At 46.3% G+C, this 21,303-nt stretch overlaps 1 protein-coding gene across 5 annotated transcripts in view; it reads left to right on the plus strand.

Moving 5' to 3' along the window:
• Positions 1–21,303, plus strand: part of SLC37A2 (solute carrier family 37 member 2) — a 72,129-nt gene that overhangs the window by 30,411 nt on the left and 20,415 nt on the right. For all 5 annotated transcript variants that reach the window (XR_014783727.1, XM_084803813.1, XM_084803810.1 and 2 more), the window contains 7 exons: positions 8,172–8,248; positions 10,174–10,340; positions 13,720–13,757; positions 15,157–15,324; positions 16,509–16,599; positions 18,170–18,232; positions 19,983–20,068. Coding sequence is in view for 4 of the 5 variants with exons in the window: in XM_084803813.1 (XP_084659939.1) it covers positions 8,172–8,248; positions 10,174–10,340; positions 13,720–13,757; positions 15,157–15,324; positions 16,509–16,599; positions 18,170–18,232; positions 19,983–20,068 (690 nt within the window). In the remaining variant the exon portion in view is untranslated. The remainder of the gene's footprint in view (positions 1–8,171; positions 8,249–10,173; positions 10,341–13,719; positions 13,758–15,156; positions 15,325–16,508; positions 16,600–18,169; positions 18,233–19,982; positions 20,069–21,303) is intronic.

Genomic DNA, 21,303 nt, shown 5'->3' on the forward strand with positions numbered 1-21,303 from the left:
CTGTGCCGATACGCACATGTGATGGTGTTATTATTCATACGGCTCCATTGCTGCACATGTGACCTTTAGCATCATCAAGGACGACTCAAGCTCAGGTCCAAGCTCTGCCATTGTTAAGATCATAAGAGTCTATATGCCAAAGACACTTGCTTATTAGTGGGGCGGTCCACCAGTTTAATAGGTCACCATTGATGTAAAGACATGGATACATTTAATTTAATCAGCAGTGACCTCTTAAAGTGGTGGACTGTACTGCCTGTCAAACGTATATGCTGCTAGCCAATGTCATTCTATTGCAATAGAAAGAAAATAATTTAAAAAATCAGTGGCATGGCAATGTAGCATAGTGGTTAGGATTTTGGACTGGGACTCAGGAGATCCAGGTTCTATTTCCCATTCAGCTATAAAGGTCACTGGGCAGTTTTGGGCCAATCATAGCCTCTTAGCTAACCTGCCTCACAGGGTTGTTGTGGGGATAAAATGGAGAAAAGGATGGCTATATAAGTCACCTTGGGTTCCTTAGAATAGGAAAAAGGTGGGATGTAAATGTAATAATAAATAATAATATTGGAAACTTAAGAACTGCAGCAGCCATACCCAACCTGTTGCCTTCCCGATGTGTTGGATTGCAACTCCCATCATTCCAAGTGAATATGGCCATTCTGGGAGGGAATGATGGGAGTTGCAGTCCAACACATCTGGTGTGCAACAGGTCAGGGACTGTCAAACCACCATAGGTTAGAAACAGCAGGGTAGCAACAAACCAAAAGCATTCGCAGAGCAGAAACAGCTTCTACGAAACACATCAGCAAAGAGAGGAAGTTCTTCACTCCTCTGAAAGACAACAGGGGATCCTGCAGGTCTTTGAAGGGTTTGCATTCCAGAGGTCTGGTGGTGCCACAGAGAGGGCTACGATCCTCATGGAGGTCACCCTGGTCTCCCCAGGGGATAGAACTTTAAGCAGGGTCTCACCAGTAGAGCTTATGTCAGGAGACTTCAAGTGTGGGGTGACATCTGTTGTTTAATCAGTTTCTCGTTAATTACATTTCAGTGACATTGATCACACTTCAGTCAATTTGCATATCGCCAAGGGCCCTTTTCTGAGGATGTTGATGAAAGCATTAGATAATTTACCATTTAATAAACAAACGGCACCATGTTGTTTGAAAGGGGGACGATGACTCCTTTTTAAATTCCCCAAACACCAAAAGGACTTGAAAAATTAAACTAATTAAACTGAGTCTCTACCTCCGCATTTAAGCTTTACACCATGATTTGTTAACTAAAGCTGATTGACTGACTTGATTGATTAATCCATTAATTAACTGATAAAAACAATCCAGGCCTGCAGTCCAAGTTATGAGTAAGTCATTTCTTGGGTCTTGTGAGAAATGCTTGGATTACCATCAGTCCGCTGCTGTTGATACCTGCATCCTTGTATAACCCTGGTGAATCATTTCATAATGGGCTTTTTTATTCGGTTTCATTGCATGGCTGTGGGCCAACCCTTACTGCCTGTTAACATAAAACTTGCAGCTGAAACCTTCTCTGGCACTTAGCTTGCTATTGCTCCTTCTTTAGAATGCCAAAGGCAAATTTCAAATACAGACAAATCTAAAATCAGAAGGACATCCAGGTTTCTCTACTTCCCCTTACCCTGTTTGTTTTTGTGTTTGTTTGTTTGTTTATATTGCTTGCTTTCTTTCTTTCTTTCTTTCTTTCTTTCTTTCTTTCTTCTTTCATTCACATTGCATGTTTATCTGCTGAAAGATTTGTTTGCTGCTTTAAAAATGCGTTGAAGCTTTGCCGAGAAGGCAAGGGAAGTGGCTTTGCAATTAATATAAGGGCCGACCAGTCAGCACTGAGCTCTGTGAAGAGTGGTGGGGAAGTGGCTTTGTGGGTGACACAGGGACTGATTTCAAGACCATCCAGGGCTTTTTAAAAATGTGCAACAAGATACAAAATGTGCAGTACCAAAAGAACATTTGTGCAGTTCCAAAATTCAAGTCATACAAAAGTTGTATTGTTAGCTCATGTAAGAAGTGACTGGTAATTATGTGAAAAGTAACCCTCTCCCCCCATCCCTGCCAAAAACTCTCCCTGGAGACTCCAGTGCTCACCAGTGCTTCCAAGATGAAGGAAACATAGGGGCATGGAGGCCTTATTCCTGGCAAGTCATGGGAATTGTCAATGTTATGATAAGAGTGGTGATGCCATAAAAATATCCAATATGACTTAAAAAAAGAAAAGAAAAAGACAGACCTTACTGGCGCAAAGCTACATCGAAACGTTTCTGTCGGAAAGTATCATCACAGCATAGCAGCCGGTCTAGTCTCCAATGTGAAAATCTTGAATATAATACTCCTCTGCATTAGTATTGTCAAATTCCCAGTTCTGAGGATTTCCTCCCACTTTATGTAGTCTTCTAAATGTCATGGAATGTGACTCCATGCAACAAAGCATGTGCAGACACATGCAAGGAAGATGCATAGGTGTGTTGCAGTGGCACATGTGATGGGTTGGATCCAGACTTAGTCATGCTTAGAGTCGAACCATTGCAATCAGTGGGAGTTACATTAGTCACCACTTACCTGCCTCATTGATTTCAGTACGTCTACTCTAAGCATGACTAAGTCTGGATCCAACCATATGTGCAATCACATACTATTATTGCTATGAAATTACAATCACATACCATGAAATAAATACATACATACATACATACATACATGCATACTAATGTGCAGTTCAATGTTTTCCTTTAAAAAAAGCCATAGCACTGTGCACATCCAGTTTCTGTTGAAAATCAGAACAGGTTCCCCCTCAGCTCAATGACAAAATGCAGTGGGTAGGGTGACCGCTTACAAATTGCCAAAAAAGAGGACACGCATCATCAAAAAAGAGGGACAAAAGAGGACACTGTTTTGCATATAATTTGCATATCCTAGTGTCTTTTATAGATGCAAATTTAGAAATTATTATAATTTAAATAGAAAGTATGTCTCACCATGGTATAGAACAATAAGGCCAGGTGACCTGTATCCCTGCCTGTTTAGTATGCTGTTCAGGTGCTCTGTTGAGTGGCAACAGTTCTTGTGTTTCTTTACCTTTCACCCAGAAGGGGAAAGGACAGCCCTTCAAACAGAGGACCGTCTTCAGTAGAAGAGGCCATATGGCCCCACTAATTATGAGTACACTTCCACAGATTGTTCACTGACTGACTGATTTAATCAACCAATCAGCTTATAGACTGCTTGACTATATTCTAAAAAGACACCTTGATGCAGTTTACAACATGGACTCTTAAAATATGACTTTTGAACATAAAAACATAAGAACATAAGAAGAGCCCTGCTGGATCAGACCAAGGGCCCACCTAGTCCAGCATTCTGTTCACACAGTGGCCAACCAGCTGCCCATAGGAAACCCACAAGCAGGACATGAGTGCAAGAGCACCCTCCAGCCCATCTTCCCTAGCAACTGGCATACAGAGGCATATTGCCTCTGATACTAGAGGTAGCATATAGCCATCAGGACAAGTAGCCACTGATAGCCTTCTCCTCCAGGAATTTGTCCAGTCCCCTTTTAAAGCCATCCAAAATGGTGGCCAGCACAACATCTTGTGGAAGTGAATTCAATAGTTTAACTAGGTGCTGTGTGAAGAAGTACTTTTTCATTATGTATATGTCTGCACACACCTAAAGACAGTGAATTCCAAGACCTCCTAGGTTGGCTTCTCCCAAGGGGTTAGGGAACACAGAATCACAGAATCCTTGAGTTGGCCTTGTAGTAGACTACTAAGTAGACCATCCATTCCAATCCCCTACTTAATGCAGAGCTAGAGCACACCTAACAGATATCTATCCAGCCTCTCTTGAAGATGCCCAGCGATGAAGAGCTTGCCCTGCTCCTGGTTGATGGTTCCACATGGTTCCACTGTTGAACTGCTCTTACCACCAAGGTGTTTCTCCAAATCTTCAACCAAAATCTACCTTCCTGTAACTTAAACCCATTAGATCTAATCCTGTCCTCTCAGGCCACAGAGAACAAGTCCTGCTTTCCCTGACAAGAAGACTGAGCAATAGGGAGGTGGATTCTTGGCCCATTCACTGGCAAAGTCATCTGGACCATATTTTGGAGCTTTGTCCATCCCTGGTCCAATGGAGGTGGGGGTGTGGGTGAAGTTGTATCCTTCTCCATTTTTTCCTGTCTGCCATTCCCTCCATCACTTACTTGGCCTATTTTTTGCAGAGCTATAGGGAAATGGATTGTGGTTGATTAGTCACTACCATGAGCACCATTCCTCAAATAGCAGCATGGGTAGGACATCTTCTCTGCGTCTGTGGGGTGCAGGTGAAGTGTGTCTCACCATAGCTACCCTGTGGTATTGCACAGCACTATTTGGGTAGCTGGTTGGGCAAGAAATACCACTGTTCTTCCTTTTCACTTCCATCGCATGAAACTGCCTCTGTGACAAGTCATAATCCTGTCTCCTCCCACGCACTCCCGGGTTGAGCTTCACAACTGGTTTGTGCAGTAGGCCAGGCAAAGCTTTTGCTCAGGGGGAAATCTGGAGATGAAACTCAGGCTTTGCAAGGCGGAAACGTCCCTGATTGCCAGATTAGCTGCCTTTACATGGAAAAGCAGGATCCCTGGCTAGTGGTCGCTGAGCAGTGAGGAAGACTTTGCACCCATGCATTTGGACTTGTTTGAGATGTGCACAGCCAGTTGCCAAGAGATCAGCAGTCATTGTGGTGATGGCCCAGGGCCGGCCCTACCAGTAGGCAGAGTGAAGTGATTGCTTCATGTGGCAGATGCTGTGCGGGCATCAATGGCAGCCTCCTAGCTGTTTCTCCTGAACTCTCTAGCTGCCCCCCCCCCCGTTGGAGGGTAGAGTTGTGTATCCCACACTACCTGTTCTCTCCCCCCCCCAGCCCCAAACTAGCCAGCTGCCTTGGCTGTAGTTAGGGTGGTCACTTATGAATTTCCCCAGAAAGGGGACGCACATCACCCACCCAAAAAAGAGGACAGTGATTTGCATAACATTTGCATATGCTAATTTACAGGTATAGATACAAACTTAGCAATAATGATTATAATTTAAATAGAAATACATAGGAGGACTATGTGGAGGGCTATGACCAGATGACCCGTGTGCCTGCCTGCTCAGGCTGCTGTTCAGATGCTAAATGTTGATGGGTGACAGTTGTTAGGGTTCTTTATCTTTCAATTGTGCTGAATTTTTCGATGTATTAATTTTCAAGGGGCAAAAAGAAATTGCACCCGTGGGGATAATTGTGGGGAGGTCTGAGTGAGGAGCTGCTGTTGCTGTAGGGGTTGTTTTCCTTCTTGTTGCTGCTGCTAAGAAGACTTCTAACAACCACAAAAGAAAACCAAAAATGCCTCACTTGGCTTTTAAGGACTCAGCAGACAGCAGCACTGGAAAGCCCCAAGGGAGGAAATCCTCTAGGGGGGCTTTTCAGGAAGCTCAAGCAGCCGGAGAGGCTGCAAGGACAGAACAGGGTAAAAATGGTAAAATAAAGAGCGTCCGCACCACCACCCATCAGCCACCTCCTTACACTGAAGCCCTGCACATTTCTCCGAAGTTCTCAGCATCCCTGCGAATGAGGCAGACAAACGACTGCCACTTTCACAGGGAAACAAAGTGGTTGCGAAAGGGCAGGAAGGATTTCAGCACAGCACGACTTTCAACCAGAATTGGACAGGACAGACCCGCGAACAGAGAACAGTCCTCTGGTAGCCCTTCAAAGAGAGGACTGTATTCTGTAAAAGAGGAGACCTGGCCACCCTAGCTGGAGTGGAGGATATTATCCCATAGCCAGTATTGACATAAGATTGAGCTGCTAGTCCAGCTGGCATCTCTGCATAGAATGGGAAGGGGGTGCCATCTTGTCCGTCGCCGCGGGCAGCACAACCTCTTAGGCTGGCCCCGTGACAGCCGCTAGCTGAGACGACTCCAAAAGGGGATTTGACGGATTCATGGAGAACGGTTCCATTGGCCAGGAATGCTAAACAGAACGTGCATGTTCAGAAGCAGTCTACCAGTGGCTGGGGAACAACAATGGCAGAGGCCCGTTGCCTTCATGCCCTGCATGATGGGTCTTCGGGAGTCTCTGGGTCAGCTACTGTGGGAAACAGGATGCTGGACTTGGTGGGCCCACCTTGTTCTGACCCAGCAGGCCTTTTCTTTTATCCTTATCACCATTTCCCTCTGTTTTCCATGTTCAGGTGTTTAGTGTCATCCCCTGTGTAGCCAAAATGGCACCACCCACGCACAAGAAGGAGGTATCAGTAAGCTTGACAGAACCTTAATGTAACCCACAATATCTCTGCATTAGATAGGAGAAGTGGGCAGGTTCAGCCTTTCCTGACAGTGTGATTCCCATCTATATTTGCAGTAACAAATAAAAGAAACAACATCAGAGATCACAGGCATGCTAGATTTACCGTTCTTTTAACAATGCTGGGAGCAACAACTGAAGCATGGGTTACATTACGGTTCTCAGAAGTGCATAAAATCTTTAGGGAAAAGGAAAATAGGAGCTGGAGGGGGGAACTCCCCCAAACGGCTTAACAAAGACTGAGCATGCTCAGTGGCCACCAAATGCTGACTGACAGAGGTGCGGGGACAGAAAAGCAGGATGGGAGGGGGAACAGAATGGAGTGGCTGGAATGCGAAACACTGAGCACTTCATGCTGCAACATTTTGTTGTAGGTCTCACTTGTGCTGTTGTTTTGGAAGTGAGCACACACACAGATCGGGGAAGGGGGACTGAGGAATTCCTTCCATTCTGACTCCTTCCATTCAGACCAAGGGCCCACCTAGTCCAGCATTCTGTTCACACAGTGGCCAACCAGCTGCCCACAGGAAACCCACAAGCAGGACAGAAGTGCAACAGCACCCTCCCGCCCATCTTCCACTCTGACACCAACTGCCAGGCGACGATGCTGAGAGAAACGAGGCTTTGGAGTTTGACACTGAAGCCTTTCTCTCCCAGTGCTGACCCTCACCTCTTCGGTGGGCCAAGTGAAGGGATCCCAGGCTCTGAAGCCTAGATGGACAGGTCTTCACCCCAGATTTCAAAACCAACTTAACTAGGTTGTTCTCCCCTCCACCCCCAGCCAAGGAACTCTGGGAACTATGCTTCTGGAAAGGGCAAAGATCCATATAGAGAACTCTCCTCAGAATGGCAATCCCACAGTTCACTAGAGGAAGCCGTAAACCGCTTTCACACTGATTTACATTTGTGTAGTTTAAACGTGACCTTACCGTACCGATCTCCTCTTTTCTTGTTGTTGGGGGGGGGGGTTGTCTTTTTGGAGGGAGGAATGAGAACAGGTGTGTATGTTTGGGGTGGGGGGGGGTCCACCGCTGGTCCCTTACTCAGGAGTCTGGTTCTGGGAAGACTGCGGTCTTGAATGGTGGCTAAGAAATGAATGCAATAAATATAAAGAAGTAGTTGTGGGAATGTGCAGTCAATGTAAAACTGCATTGTTAATAGAGATGTTTTTGTGTAAGTGGTTCAAGTCTTCGGAAGACATGGGTTCAAATCCCCACTCATCCACAAAGCTCACTGAGTGACCAGCTATTATCCCTTGCCCTAACCTACCTTGCAGGGTTGTTATGAAGGTAAAAGGAGAGTCGTGCGCATCCACCTCACCTTGGAGGAAGGAAAGGATCAATATGGTTATTATAATGACAAGGCATAGGTGTTGAACCTCATTCAGCCTGAGAGCCAAAGCTCTTGGGGGCCACATTCCAGTGGTGGGCAGGACCAAAGGCAAAGGGGAGGAGTGAAAGGCAAAATGGGTGGGGCAAAAAAATACAAAAATACCGGCATATTGTTGTTTAAAGCTCTTACTCCTAGTAACTAAGCCTTAGGAGAGGCATTTCAACCTTTTAGAATGGGGAGTAAAACCACACAAGAGGTGAGAAACCACCAAACAATTTGTGGTCAGGGGAAAAGGGGGGCAGGGGCAGGGCATTGCCTCTGGAAAATCCCAGTGGGCTGGATTTGGCCCCCAGATGAACAGGATTTGCCCCCAAATAGGCCGGATTTGGCACCGGGGCCTGAGGTTCCCCATCCCCGGTGTAAGGGATGCATTTCTGTTCCACTAACAGTGTCTTTCTTCCTCTCACCCTCTGCTAGATCCTCAATGGCTTGGCGCAGACAACCGGATGGCCCTCCGTGGTGACGTGTGTTGGCAACTGGTTCGGAAAGGGGAAGTGAGTCTGGTTTCTGTACAACTGCATCTTGTGGGTTGTTGTTTACCCCTTTTAAGTATCAGTTGCTTAATCCTTGTCTCTGGAGGAAGTTCCTGATTTATTCCTTTGCTGAAACAGGAAATTTAGCCATGTGCTAGAAAATAGGGCAATGGCTTGATTGAGCATGGGGTGCCGCCGTGTGTTTGTTTAGCATGGCGGCTTGCTGTCTGTTCGGCAAGGGAGTCAGAGCGCCATAGGTGGGAGCCATCTTCACAACAGCCCTGTTAGGCCAAGAGATCACACCTTGCTCAAAGTCACCTGGGGAGGTTCTATGGCTGGGCAGAGATTTGAACCCAGATCGCCTGCATGCAAATTCGGCAACACTCTGCCCATTAGGCCACACTGATTTTCAGTAGGAGAGCCGGTGTGATGTAGTGCTGAGACTCATATGTTGGAGTAGGACTAGGGAGATCCAGCTTTAAAACTCAGTTGCCTTAGATGATTTCACTATGGGGCTGTTCACGCAACACACTAACCCACACTCAGTGGTTCAATGTGGGTTGTCTTGAACCATGGGTTATTTGTTGAACTGTGGATTAGCATGTTGTCTGAACTCGGTACATTTTCAGCAGGGTGGCTTATCGTGTTGTCTGAACACAGCCAGGATGGCTTGTTAGCTATGCAATGTGGCTTGTTAACCACCCTGAACAACCCAACAACAAGCCATGGGTTCTCAAGCTGGCTTCTTCAAGAAAATAAGCCACACTGCATGGTTAGCAAGCCACCTTGGCTGTGTTCAGACAACACGATAACCAACAGTTCAACAAACAACCCATTATTCAAAACAACACACACTCAACACCCCCTCTCTCTTAGCTTGGGGTGCCAAATCTGGCCCTCCAGATGTCTCCAGAAGGCCATGCCCCTTCCCCTGGCCCTACTTGCTTTCCCCCAACCACTGATTTTTGGGTGGTTCCCCAGCTAGTGTGCAGTTTTTTCCCCAGTCTAAAAGGCAGAAATGCCTCTCCTAAGGCTTAGTTACTGGAAGGGATTGCTTTAAGCTAAAATATGCTGGTATTTTTGGTTTGGGGGCTCTGCTCCTTTTGCCTTTGGCCCTGCCTGCCACTGGAATGCGGCCTCCGAGGGCTTCTCTGAAATGGAATTTGGCCCACAGGTTGAAATAGGTTCTGCACTCCTGTCTTAGCCTAATGTAGAATCATAGTGTTTGAGAGCGGCTTCCAGGCCATCTCGGCCAACCCCCTGCTCTACCTTTGCAGGGCATCCTGAGGATGAAATGGGAGAGGTGTGGAGACTGCCCTCAGCATCTTCGAGGAAGGGAGGGATTAAAAAATGTAATACACAAGCACTGCTGGTGGTCTCTGTGTAGGTAGCCTGATGCCCTCCAGTCACCGAATGGATGGCCATTTCTCCTCTCCTAGTCACGATACAAATTGAGCCATATTTCATAGTTTCAATATTGCACACCCTCAGGCTCAGTCCAGACCCAGTGCCAAACCATCATGAAGGATGCTTAACTATGGTTTGTTGAGGTATCTGAATTTACCAACCATGGTTTGCAATCAGCTGTCAAGCCAGGATGAGAAACCATGGTTTGACGTGGGTTTGCTAACCATGATTTGGAGTGGCGTCCAAATTGACCAAACCGTTGCTCTGGCCACTGCACCACCTCCAAGGGCTGCTGCACCCTGGATGGAAAAATGAACTTAGGAAACTTGGAGAAGGGAGGGGGGAAGAAGGCAAACAACTCTTAACCATGGTTTCCCCGTTGAAAGCTCAGAAGCTCAAACCACGGTTCGGGGCACAACCTATTGTTAGCGCAGATGTTTGGCACAACATGTGAACTGAGCTGTTAAAAACCCGAGTGTGTTTCCTGGCCTAGCAGAAAAGGCTGATCTAGCAGTTTTGTTCTCTTTATCTCTTTCCAGACGAGGCTTGATCATGGGCATCTGGAATTCGCACACATCTGTAGGGAACATCTTGGGGTCTTTGATTGCCGGTGCCTGGGTTTCAACTGCATGGGGCCTATCATTCATCGTGCCAGGGATCATCATAGCCACCATGGGTGTCATCTGCTTCTTGTTCCTCATTGAATGTGAGTGTTGCAGGGGGTGGGGGTGAGTTTTTCAGTTATTTAACATAGGTATAAGCCAGTGTTCTAGAAAATGGCTACCCAGGTTGGCTCACAACAATATACCTATAAAATACAATGTACCATCACATTTGTTAATGTTGTTATTACTGTTGTTATTGTTATTATTAGCAAAACTTTCAACATTCAAAAAATACAAAAACACACACAATACATTAAAATGTTTAAAGGTGTAATCCTAAGCATGTTTACACAGAGAAAAAAAAGTCCCACAACTCTCAGCATTTCCCAGCCAGCTCTGCTTTTTGCTTTGGAAGAAGCAAGGGAGAGGGAATCCTCCAGAAGAACCTTCAACAGTTTTTCCCTTGATAAAGACCAAGTGTCGAAATGCATTGGGAATTTAATTGGTGCAGCTGTTTCTTTTTTGGCTTTGGCATTTGCTGCTCCTCCTTCTCACCACCACCTTTGTCTGGGCCAGAGTGAGAGGAAGGTGAACAAGTAAGCTGCAAAGGACAAGAGGACAAGCGACTCCAGCAGGTGCCTGGCCATGCCCGCCCTCCACACAGGTCCTGCGTTTTGTGAAAACTTCCACTTTCTCCCCCAGCCCCCAACGTTGAGCTGACAAAGTTCTGAAAATAACTTTCAGCTCAACTCTAGACGTGTGCCTGCCTACTATAATTTGAGTGCAATTGTAAGCATATTGCAACCTGGCTGGAAATAAATTGTTCTAAAATCAGTGGGACTGAATTCTGACAAAACACGTTTAGGATCAGGCCTTTAACCTAACGCTGCCTATAAGTGAGTTGTGCATAACATGAGTATATCTAAATAACGTGATCATGTTGGACTAGCCTTCCCCAACCTGAGTCCCTCAGATGTTTTGGACTACAGCTCCCATCATCCCTGACCATTTGGCCATGCCGTCTGGGTCTGTAGTCCAAAATGTCTGGAATGACCCAGCTTAGGGAAGGGCTGTGTTAGGTCATAGCAATTTATCAAATTACCAAAAAAGAAACAAAAGAAAAAAAGGGCATGACTGCGAATATCAAAATTGTGTCAGATATAAAATAGTCAAACAAAATGCCATGCACAATGTAAAAGACACAATATAAGTCCTAAGCAGCATTGATATTCCAAGGAACTAGTCTGCGGGATAAAGGACCACTTTCGATCCCTGTGGAACTTAAGAAGGAACTGTGAACTTCTCTGTGCTTCCATAGGCAGGAGGACATTTTACACACATACAAGCAGATGTTGCCACCTAGTGACAGAAAACAGTATCAATGCTTTCTTCCCTGGCCTGATTTGATCTGTGGGTGATAGGGCGACCACATCCAATCGCCTTCTGGACCTTTGATCATTATGCAGAAGAGGTAATTTTGGCCTGCACACCTTTATGCACCCCTGCCGCATTGCAGCATGACAAGTTGCACCTGTAATCACTCCCCCTCCTCTTCTTGTTTGCATACCACCCATCTCAAAGTGTCAGAAACGTTTCTCTAGCACAGATGGATCAGGGTTCCCTTGTAGGGATGTTCACTAATCACTCAAAAATGCCCCATTTGCAACCCTGTATGCAAATGTGAATGGGAAGACGTGCTCTCCAAAAAGGTTTACAAATTGCTGAGCTCATGTTTGCATTTGCAAAATATGCACTTTCAAAAATGCATAAAGTTAAAATGCACACCTTTTGAAAAGTACACACTTTTCCCATTTGAATGAACAGAAAACCAGGTCAAGAATAGGAGTGAACCAAACCAAACTTTGAAGTAAGATTTGGAGTATTACAGCAAGCTTGAGCATCCCTGGTTTTCCCAACCCTATTTCCTAAGCCTTGCACTTGCAGTTAGAGATAAAAAGCACAATCTTATACATGTTTACTCAAGAAGTCTGTTCCACTATGCTCATTTGGGTGTACTCCTATGTAAGTGTGCATAGTATTGCTGCCAAAGTCCTCTTTTGTGCTCCTGTTCATTCATTCATTCATTCATTCATTCATTCATTCATTATATAAATAATGTATGTATTATTTTTAGGCAGATTACTTTACTAAACTTCCAAATCCTGGGAAGTACTAATTCCCCTCTACTCAGCACTGGTTAGGCCTCATCTGGAGTACTGTGTCCAGTTCTGGGCACCACATTTTAAGAAGGATGCAGACAAACTGGAGAGGGTTCAGAGGAGGGCAACAAAGATGATCAGGGCACTGGAAACAAAGCCCTATGAAGAGAGACTGAAAGAACTGGGCATGTTTAGTCTTGAGAAGAGAAGACTGAGGGGAGATATGATAGCGCTCTTCAAGTACTTGAAAGGTTGTCCCAGGGAGGAAGGCCAGGATCTCTTCTCCATCATCCCAGAGTGCAGGACACGGAACAATGGGCCCAAGTTACAGGAAGCCAGATTCCGGCTGAGCAACAGGAAAAATGTCCTGACTGTTAGAGCAATACGACAATGGAACCAACTACCTAGGGAGGTTGTGGGCTCCCCCACACTGGAGGCGTTCAGGATGAGGCTGGACAGCCATCTGTCGGGGATGCTCTGACTTGGATTCCTGCACTGAGCAGGGGGTTGGACTCGATAGCCTTGTAGGCCCCTTCCAACCCTACTATTCTATGATTCTATAAACAAATCACTGTGAATGCTAAGTCATTGCTATTTTTTAGACATTGGACACACTAAAACCCATTACAAACATTAAAATGCAGTGAGATCCATCAAAACCCTTACAACAATGAAACATCTAGACATAACCTTTAAACTTACAATAAAGGAAATGGAGTACCATGTATCACACCTTGCTTATCATTCCAAAATCTCCTAAATGGCCCCCATTCCTGTTTAAATTAATTTATCCTGTATCTTCCCTGCTTAACCCAAAGAACCCATACAATTTTGCTTAGGGTTGCCAAATCCCACATTTTAATATACCACTCTTTTAGTCTAGGTATTTCCTTTCTATTCCAATATTTGGCATAAAGAAGGCGTGGTGATAATATCATATAAAAGAGTAGTTTTTCTTTGTTCTTTGGTACAGCTTCTTTCAGATAAATTAATAAACAAATTCTAGTACATTGCAGTATATTATTAATATTAAACACAATTTATTTCCACAATCGCCTTGCCTCATTTGTTTTATTTAGAAAATGCATAAACTGCTCGCTATCTAAAAAGATGCCTTTTCTGGAGTCATTTCCTATGGTTACTCTTATTTATCTCTCTTCTATACAACCATCATAGCTGCAGCTACTGATGTTCACGGTTGCTGAATCAGAACAAGTCTTGAATCAGAATGATCTGGTTTGTTCACACTGGGTGCAACTATCACCTTGCTCCAAAACAAAAGTGCTGTGTGGTTTTGTAATACGGTTTCCCTCTCTTTCAGATCCTGAAGATGTGGACTGTAGCCCCCCTCTCCATCACGTAAGTTTCCCATGTCTTTTTCTTGGGTTGCCATCCAATACACACATACCTCGGAGGAGGTTCCATTAAACTCATTGAGGCTTACTTCTGAGTAGACATGCATAAGATTGCACTGTTAGACTTTCCTAGCACTGAACAGGTGCTTCTTCTTCCTTAGAGGGAGAGGATCGATTCCCTTCCTCACAGCTTATTTAGTGTGGACTAGCATCTTGTGCTGTGTCATTTTGCTCTATAGTTCTGTATTTTAACTTTCCTAGCACTGAACAGGGGCTTCTTCTTCCTTACAGCATGCAGCGTGATGTGCTGATGTAGGAGGGAGAGGGAGAAGGGGAGGATCGAGTTCCCTTCCTCACAGCTTATTTAGTGTGGATTAGCATCTTGCGCCATGTCATTTTGTTCTATAGTTTTGTATTTTAACTCCTTGTACATTGCTTTGGGGGCCTTTAGGCATGAAAATAAACATTAATTAACTCATTTGAACTCTCAGCAGCCCCAGATCCAATCCCATTTCTTCAAGGGTTGGCCCCGACCAAGCAAATCACAACTCCCAACAATTGCCCCTGCCACACTCGTTCATTTGTCCCCTGCCCCCCCATAGCCTGTGGCCTGGCTGAAGCCAAGACTGATCCTGATAAAGGGGAGGTGGAAGAAGGGACCAATAGATGCACAACACAGCTGAAGGTATCACACTGCAGCTTTTGATCCATTGTAGCTTTCGATCCATCGAATGAATGCGCATCAAATAAAGAAGGCATTGCTTAACAATAGGAATGGAGGGAGCTGCCTAATACTAGGTTGGACAGCTTGTTCATCTCGCTCAGTATTGTCTACTCAGCAGCTCTTTGGGTCTCCGGTGGGTTTTTTCCCATTTCCCTGCTGCCTGACCCTTTTTGGCGATGGATTGTTCTGCATGCAAAACATCCTGAACAGGACCCTCCTGTGAACAGGTTCTGCGTGTTTGTTGTTTCTGCCTACCCCCTCTCCTTTCCAGAAAGAAGCCTCCTGCAGGCCAGGACTTTAGCACCCCTATACCCCCGTCAGCTCCCAGGCGATTGCCGAGGGAGAAGGGGACACAGCTCTGTCCCACCCCTCCCCCAGTGCCATCTCCCAATCAAAAGTAAGGCTGCTTTTAGCAAATCAATCAGCCAATGGTTGGGAGATCCAGTCACGCATCTTCCACATAAGGACTATTTCGGCCCTTGGGACGCTCTGCAACATTTTCTTGCAGGTCTCACTTGGGTAAACTAATCACTGGATAGGACTGGTTATATTTGGGAAAGGAGATTGATTGACCCATAGAAGCATCAGATCCCTTCCGGTGCCCTGTCACAGGCTGAGGTGGCCCATATTTCCCAGAATGCCTCAATCCAACCCTCTGAGGCATTTGGTTTTCTCTCAGGCCGACAGCTCGGATGAGAAAGGCCTCGAGGCGGAACATTCCATCAGCGACGGGAGCCTGAACGTCTCTACCCACAGCCGAGAAAACATCATTGATGTGGCAGAAAGTGCGAAAGAACCGAAGGAGGACCGGGAAGCCATCAGTTTCATTGACGCTCTCAGGATACCGGTTGGTACGGCCCCATGGGTGGCCTTCCCAGTTAAGCTGCTTACTGAGGGAGCAAAACAGGTGTGATACAGGAGGCCTGTGACTGGATCTCTCTGGGAAAGGAAAGGAAAGGAAAGGAAAGGAAAGGAAAGGAAAGCAGCTGCAGGCAGTGGTGGTGCTCTGGTTTTGATTGGAGCAGCAGTGCTGGGGACAAGTGTGTTTAACCCAGGGTTGGGTAACTGGGGGGGGGGCAGGGGCCACTTGTGACCCCTGAGATCCTCCCTCTCTGTGGACTACATTCCTGCTGTCAGGCCGCCCAGTTTGGCTGCAAAAAAATTTGCTGTGGAGTGTTAAAAAGGTCAAATTTAGCTCATTCTCACGCTACTTTCAGCAGTAGAGGGGCAGCAGGGAGGGGGCATTTGTCGCTGCCCCCCCCAGTTTAACCCCACATGCAAACACAAAGGGTTATATCCAATGTTAGTCCCATTTAGAGTAGCCCCATTGAAATGAATGGGGCTTAGGAGAGTCATGACTAAAGTCACATTCATTTCAGTGGGTCCATTCTAAGTAGCACTAATAACTACCTTAGGTCCCATTCATTTCAATGGGTCTGCTCTAACCGTGGATGCAACTCACACACACCCCAAAGCTGCTATTAGACCCCCTCCCCAAGAATAAAGTGCCTTAGCACTGTGGGTTTGACAGCAGCTTGGGGAGGGGGGATGATTTAGGCTCAAACTAGACATTACTTGCCTTGCGCTTGGTACAGTTTCCCCTCCAGATGTGTGTGTTCGGGGGATTGGATCAGGGCAGTGGCAGGGAGGGAAGAGTTTTGACCCACCCCTCCCCCAGTGCCAAGTCCTGATCAAAATTAAGGCTGCTTTTAGCAAATCAATCGATTGATCAATCAATCAATCAATGCCTGGGCGATCCAATCATGCATCTTCCACATAATGACTACTTAGGCCCTTAATTTGGGAAAATGGCACAGGATTCTGCTGCTTGGATCAAAATTGGACATCTTCCCCCCCGCCCCCCCGTGATTGCTTTTAAGTGAGATGGTGGGGGGAAGTCAAGAGATTTTTATCATGGATCTTCTGTTCTGTATCACATCAGTTTTGGCCCTCACTTTCTTCAAACTGGCTTTGGATAGCTGCTGATGGATGTCTTTTCCTCTCTCCCCTGACCCCCCCTTTCCCCTGCAGGGAGTGGTGGAATTCTCCTTTTGCCTCTTATTTGCCAAACTTGTCAGTTACACATTCCTCTACTGGCTGCCTCTGTATATCGTGAATGTAGGTGAGTCACAGAAAGTTTCATAAGATCCCCGTATTATCATTCAGGCAGCTTTGACCTTCTGAAGCAAGTATTTCTCATGCGGATTTCCAGTGAGATGTTGGCTTTGGCTGCATGCCTCTCAAAGGCCATCTCACACATCACAGTGAAAGATAGGTCTGATGTTCTTTTAAAAAACCTAAGAAAAGGGTTGGATCCAAAAGTGCCCTCCTGTGTGTGAAGGGGTGCTTCCACTCGCAGATGGGCTTTTCTTGCGTCTCATGTTTGAGTGTTGCGCAAGATGAGTGACACCAACTCCAAAGAGGTTGTTCTGCATGAGCTAGGAGTTGTGCAGGTCCATCTGGAAGCTATTCCAGCAGTGTGTAGTCTCCTATGTGCGATAGCACTAGCAGCTATTGGCTTCTGCTCATCATTATTTGGATCCAACCCAGAAGAAAAAGAAAGGAGTCATGGATCCCTGACTCCCCATCCTGTGGCTACTACCTTGGTCCCCAGCTAAGGACATTATAGCCCTCTTCAAGAATTCAGTAACAAACCTGGGAAGGAGATCTCATGAACAAATGAGCAAGCCCCCCGCCCCAGATGCTGTCATTCAAGATGGCCACACCCCTGTGGAATGTGCAGCCACTATCAGTCTGAAGGGAGCCTTATGCACATATAGATCTCTATATGCGTAGAGCTTCCTCCACAGGGACAGGATCTCTTATTGTCCTTGTAGAGGGAGCATTACATCTGGATATGGCTTTGGCTCTTGGGTCCTACAGTCACTGCTTTCAAATGTGTTGCATCTTTCCTCTAAGGGTAATTGCATGTGTGAAAATCCATGGTAATTGCCCATCTAGAAGTGGCAATTGGCCGAGGTTCGTTCCCCCATACCGCGGGGATGCTGTCAGGTCCAGTTTCGACTTGACACCATTCATACCATCAGCCTTTGTAAAAGTAAATAGTGGGTGCTGGGGGGGGGGGGCTGATCCAGATCAGGACTATGGCAGTAGATAGGGGGGCTAATCGCTTTGTTGCGCACTGTGGGCCCAATCAATATCAGGGGTTCCACACCTGGCATGTGCATTGGAAGGAAAGCTTCCAACTGTTCTGGTGGTAGCTTTCCTTCCAAATCAAAGAGCAGGCATTTGTGCGTGTGTGTGTGTGGAGGGCCGGGGGGGGGGGGAGCTGATCCAGATTGCGACCACAGCAGGGGCAATGGCTGAAAGGTCTCTATCTGAATTGGACCTCTAGTGTCTACTGTATACTTAAAATCACACAAGTGCTGTGTCTCATCTAGTTTGGCCCTCGTTCAAAATATTTTGTAACTTTTGAAGATCCAGTGCTGCTTTAGACCAAGCCAGACCAGTGCTCGATCTGTCTAGGCCAGTACTGCCAACTCTGACTGGCAGCAGCTTCCTAGGGTCATAGGCAGGGGTCTTTCCCAGCCCTGCCAGCTGGGACTTAGAGATGATAGGGATTCAGCCTCGGTCCCTCCTGCACAGGACTCATGTGCTCTGCCGTTGAACAACATGGCCTTGTGATCGTCTCTGCTCACTCAGTCATTTCCTTGCGCTTTTCTTTTTTGCAGCTCATTTCACTGCGAAAAAGGCTGGAGACATGTCCACTCTCTTCGATGTCGGCGGCATTGTTGGTTTGTTGCATTTATTTGTTTTTTTTAATTCATGCATTACTTTGTATTTCTAGGAGGAGAGAAAAAACTGCTTTGTGGCTAGAGGAGGTGGCTATTTTCTGGGACAGCTCTGAGTGGGCAGCCTACAGCAGACTCCCCCAGCACTTCACTTGTTTTGGACTACAACTCCCAGCATTTCTGACCCTTGGCTATACTGTCTGGGGCTGATGGGAGCGGAAGTCCAAAAGATCTGGAGTCTCCACCAATTGCAGAACCTCAAATTGCCCCCACCGAGATGCCTTCTAGCAAGGGTGTTGAACCTTAGGCCTGCGGGCCAAATCCAACCCACTTGGAATCCCAGTCCAGCCCTCCAGGTTTTCCCATGCCCCCTTACCCTGGCCTTACCCACTTTCTCCCAACTGCCAATTGTGCTGTTTTTCCCAATTCTGAAAGGTTGGCATGCCTCTTCCAAGACTTAATTACTGGCCGTAAGAGTTTTAAGCTCCACGATGCTGGTATGTTTTGTATTCTGAACCGTCCCCTTCTTACGCTCACCACCACCCACCACTAGAATGTGGCCCCTGAGAGCTTGTCTGAAATTGAATTCTGCTGAAAGCGGTTTGACACCCCTGCCTTGCAGGTAGTGCAGGCTCACTAGCACAAGGCCAACGGTGGAAGAAAAGGGGGTGTTAAAGAGAAAGAAGCCAGCGCAGCAGCTGATGACTAATGGTCTACCTGGATCATCAGGAGATGGTTGCTTAAAGACTTCTGGGGTGTTGGAAAGAAAGAAAGAAAGAAAGAAAGAAAGAAAGAAAGAGAGAGAGAGAGAGAGAGAGAGAGAGAGAGAAAGAAAGAAAGAAAGAAAGAAAGAAAGAAAGAAAGAAAGAAGATTGCACATGCATGGAATCTGTTCAGTCCTGACATTCAGATATCTGTATTTCTAACTGGACTTTAACCAGGGTGAAAACAACTGGACACCAGTATCCTAGAATAGTTACAGAGCGTATGCTTATGAACACTGTGCCTGGAAACAAATGGAGATGGAATCTCCATCTGTCCTGCTTGTGAACTAACTAGCATGATCTGACTGGCAACTTCAGAAAGACATGCCTTGCTACATTTACCTTGGCCAAGAGGAGGAGGAGGAGGAACATTTGTTTAGCACTTTCAAGTGTTCAGAGCATTTCACATCCATTATTTAGGCAGGAAGGGACTGCAGTTCAGTTGTAGATGGTTTCACCCTTAAAGGTGACCTAGAAATAATTTTAGATAGGCAGGTAAAGCCCCTGCTTTGCATGCAGAAGGTCCCAGGTTTGATCCTCAGAATCTGCAGGTACGGCAGGAAAATCTCCTGCCTGAAACCCTGGAGAGTGGCTGCCAGTTGACAATACTGGATAGACCAGTGATATGACCCATTATAAGGCAGCTTCCTAGGTTCGATATCCCTAGCTGTAATCTTTACAACAATCCTGTAAGATATTACGGTATGATTAACCCCCATTTTGCAAGTCGGGGGACTGAGGCTGAGAATGAGTGGATTTTCTAAGGCCACCTGTGGATTGTATGGCAGCGGTGACATTTCCGATTCATAACTCAGGCTGTTATGAACACTTAGTAGGGAGGAAGCCCCGCTGAACACAGTGAGACTTTAGGTCTGATTCAATGTGCCTAGGATCGTGCCGTCAGTCTCTTTAACCATGGCATGAAACCAACTCTCAGATCTTACATTCTCCACTCTTGCCTGACTGTGAAATGGGACTTTGTCACGCAGGAGGCATCATGGCCGGTCTCATCTCTGACTACACCGGCGGCAGGGCCACCACGTGCTGCGCGATGCTTATTTTGGCTGCTCCCATGGTGAGTATTCTCGTAGCACCTCCGGGGTCAGAGGCAGTATGCTGGGGAAAGGATAAAGATAATGCTTATTGTGGGCTTACTGGAGGCATCTGCCAGGCCACTGTGGGAGGCCAGATGCTGAACTAGGTGGACCTTTTATCCAATCCAAATTGCAGTTTGGCTTACACAGATAGACATTTACGTACCGTATGTCAGCCTTCTCCAACCTGTTGCCCTCCAAATGTTTTGGACTACATGTCCCAGCATTCCTCTCTAATGGCCATGCTGGCTGGGGCTAATGGGAGTTGAAATCCAAAACATCTGGAGGGCACCAAGTTGGAGAAGTCTACTATATGCAATGTCTATAATTTACCATGTTGCATTCCCAACTTTTTGTGTCACCTTCTGTTCCAATGGGAGGCTCCAACCTATCAGAAGTGGCCTCATTGTTCATGGTACCACCTTCCTTCCTCCATCCCCATCCCCCAAAACAGTCCGCATTTCTCTCCACAAAGCTCAATGTGTGTGCTTCTATTTCAACCTTCTTCAAATTCTATTTCCGAGAAGGCCTTGGGGCTGCATTCTAGTGGTGGGTGGAGCCAAAGATGAAGTGGGTGGGGCCACAGGCAAAGTGGGTGGGGCTGAAAAATCCATCTCACCCCAAAATTCCATTGTTACCTATTTATAATAGGTAGCATGTCTACACACAAGTAATCACAAGTAGCATGTCTACTCACAAGTAAGGAGGACAAGCCTCTGGATGTCTAGTCAGAAACAGGCAGAACTGAATTACTCAGCCACACCTTTAGATAGCATCCTAAATATCAGAAGTAAGCATGAGGAGCATGTGTACTCAGAAGTAAGGAGAACAAGGCTCAGAAGTAAGGAAGACTGAATTACTCAGCAGGTCCCTGTCCTCGGCTCCTCTGCCCTGCATGGAAAAGTTCTTATCTGCAATCAGCCGCTGATCAGAAAAAAGAGCTTTTCTCTCTGTGGCAGAGGGGGCAGGAATAGGGGAAGAAGTTGCCATGCCAGGCGGGGAACCCCTGTGGGTCTTAAGAGGTCCACAGGCCAGTTGTTCCCCATCCCTGCCCTGAACCAAGAAGGAACTGCTAGGTAGAACAGGTTGGTTCTTTCAACTTTCTGTAGCAGCTTGGCTGAGAAGAGCAATCCATCACCACTGCTGTTGGGCTGAACTTGTCCTGGGTCTGCTTTTGGTCTATTAAATCAAACCTAGCTGACACAACATGTGGATA

The sequence above is a fragment of the Heloderma suspectum genome, chromosome 6 (genome assembly GCF_057233095.1).
Source record: "Heloderma suspectum isolate Gila_16-S chromosome 6, 16-S_ref, whole genome shotgun sequence".
Taxonomy (NCBI): domain Eukaryota; kingdom Metazoa; phylum Chordata; class Lepidosauria; order Squamata; family Helodermatidae; genus Heloderma; species Heloderma suspectum.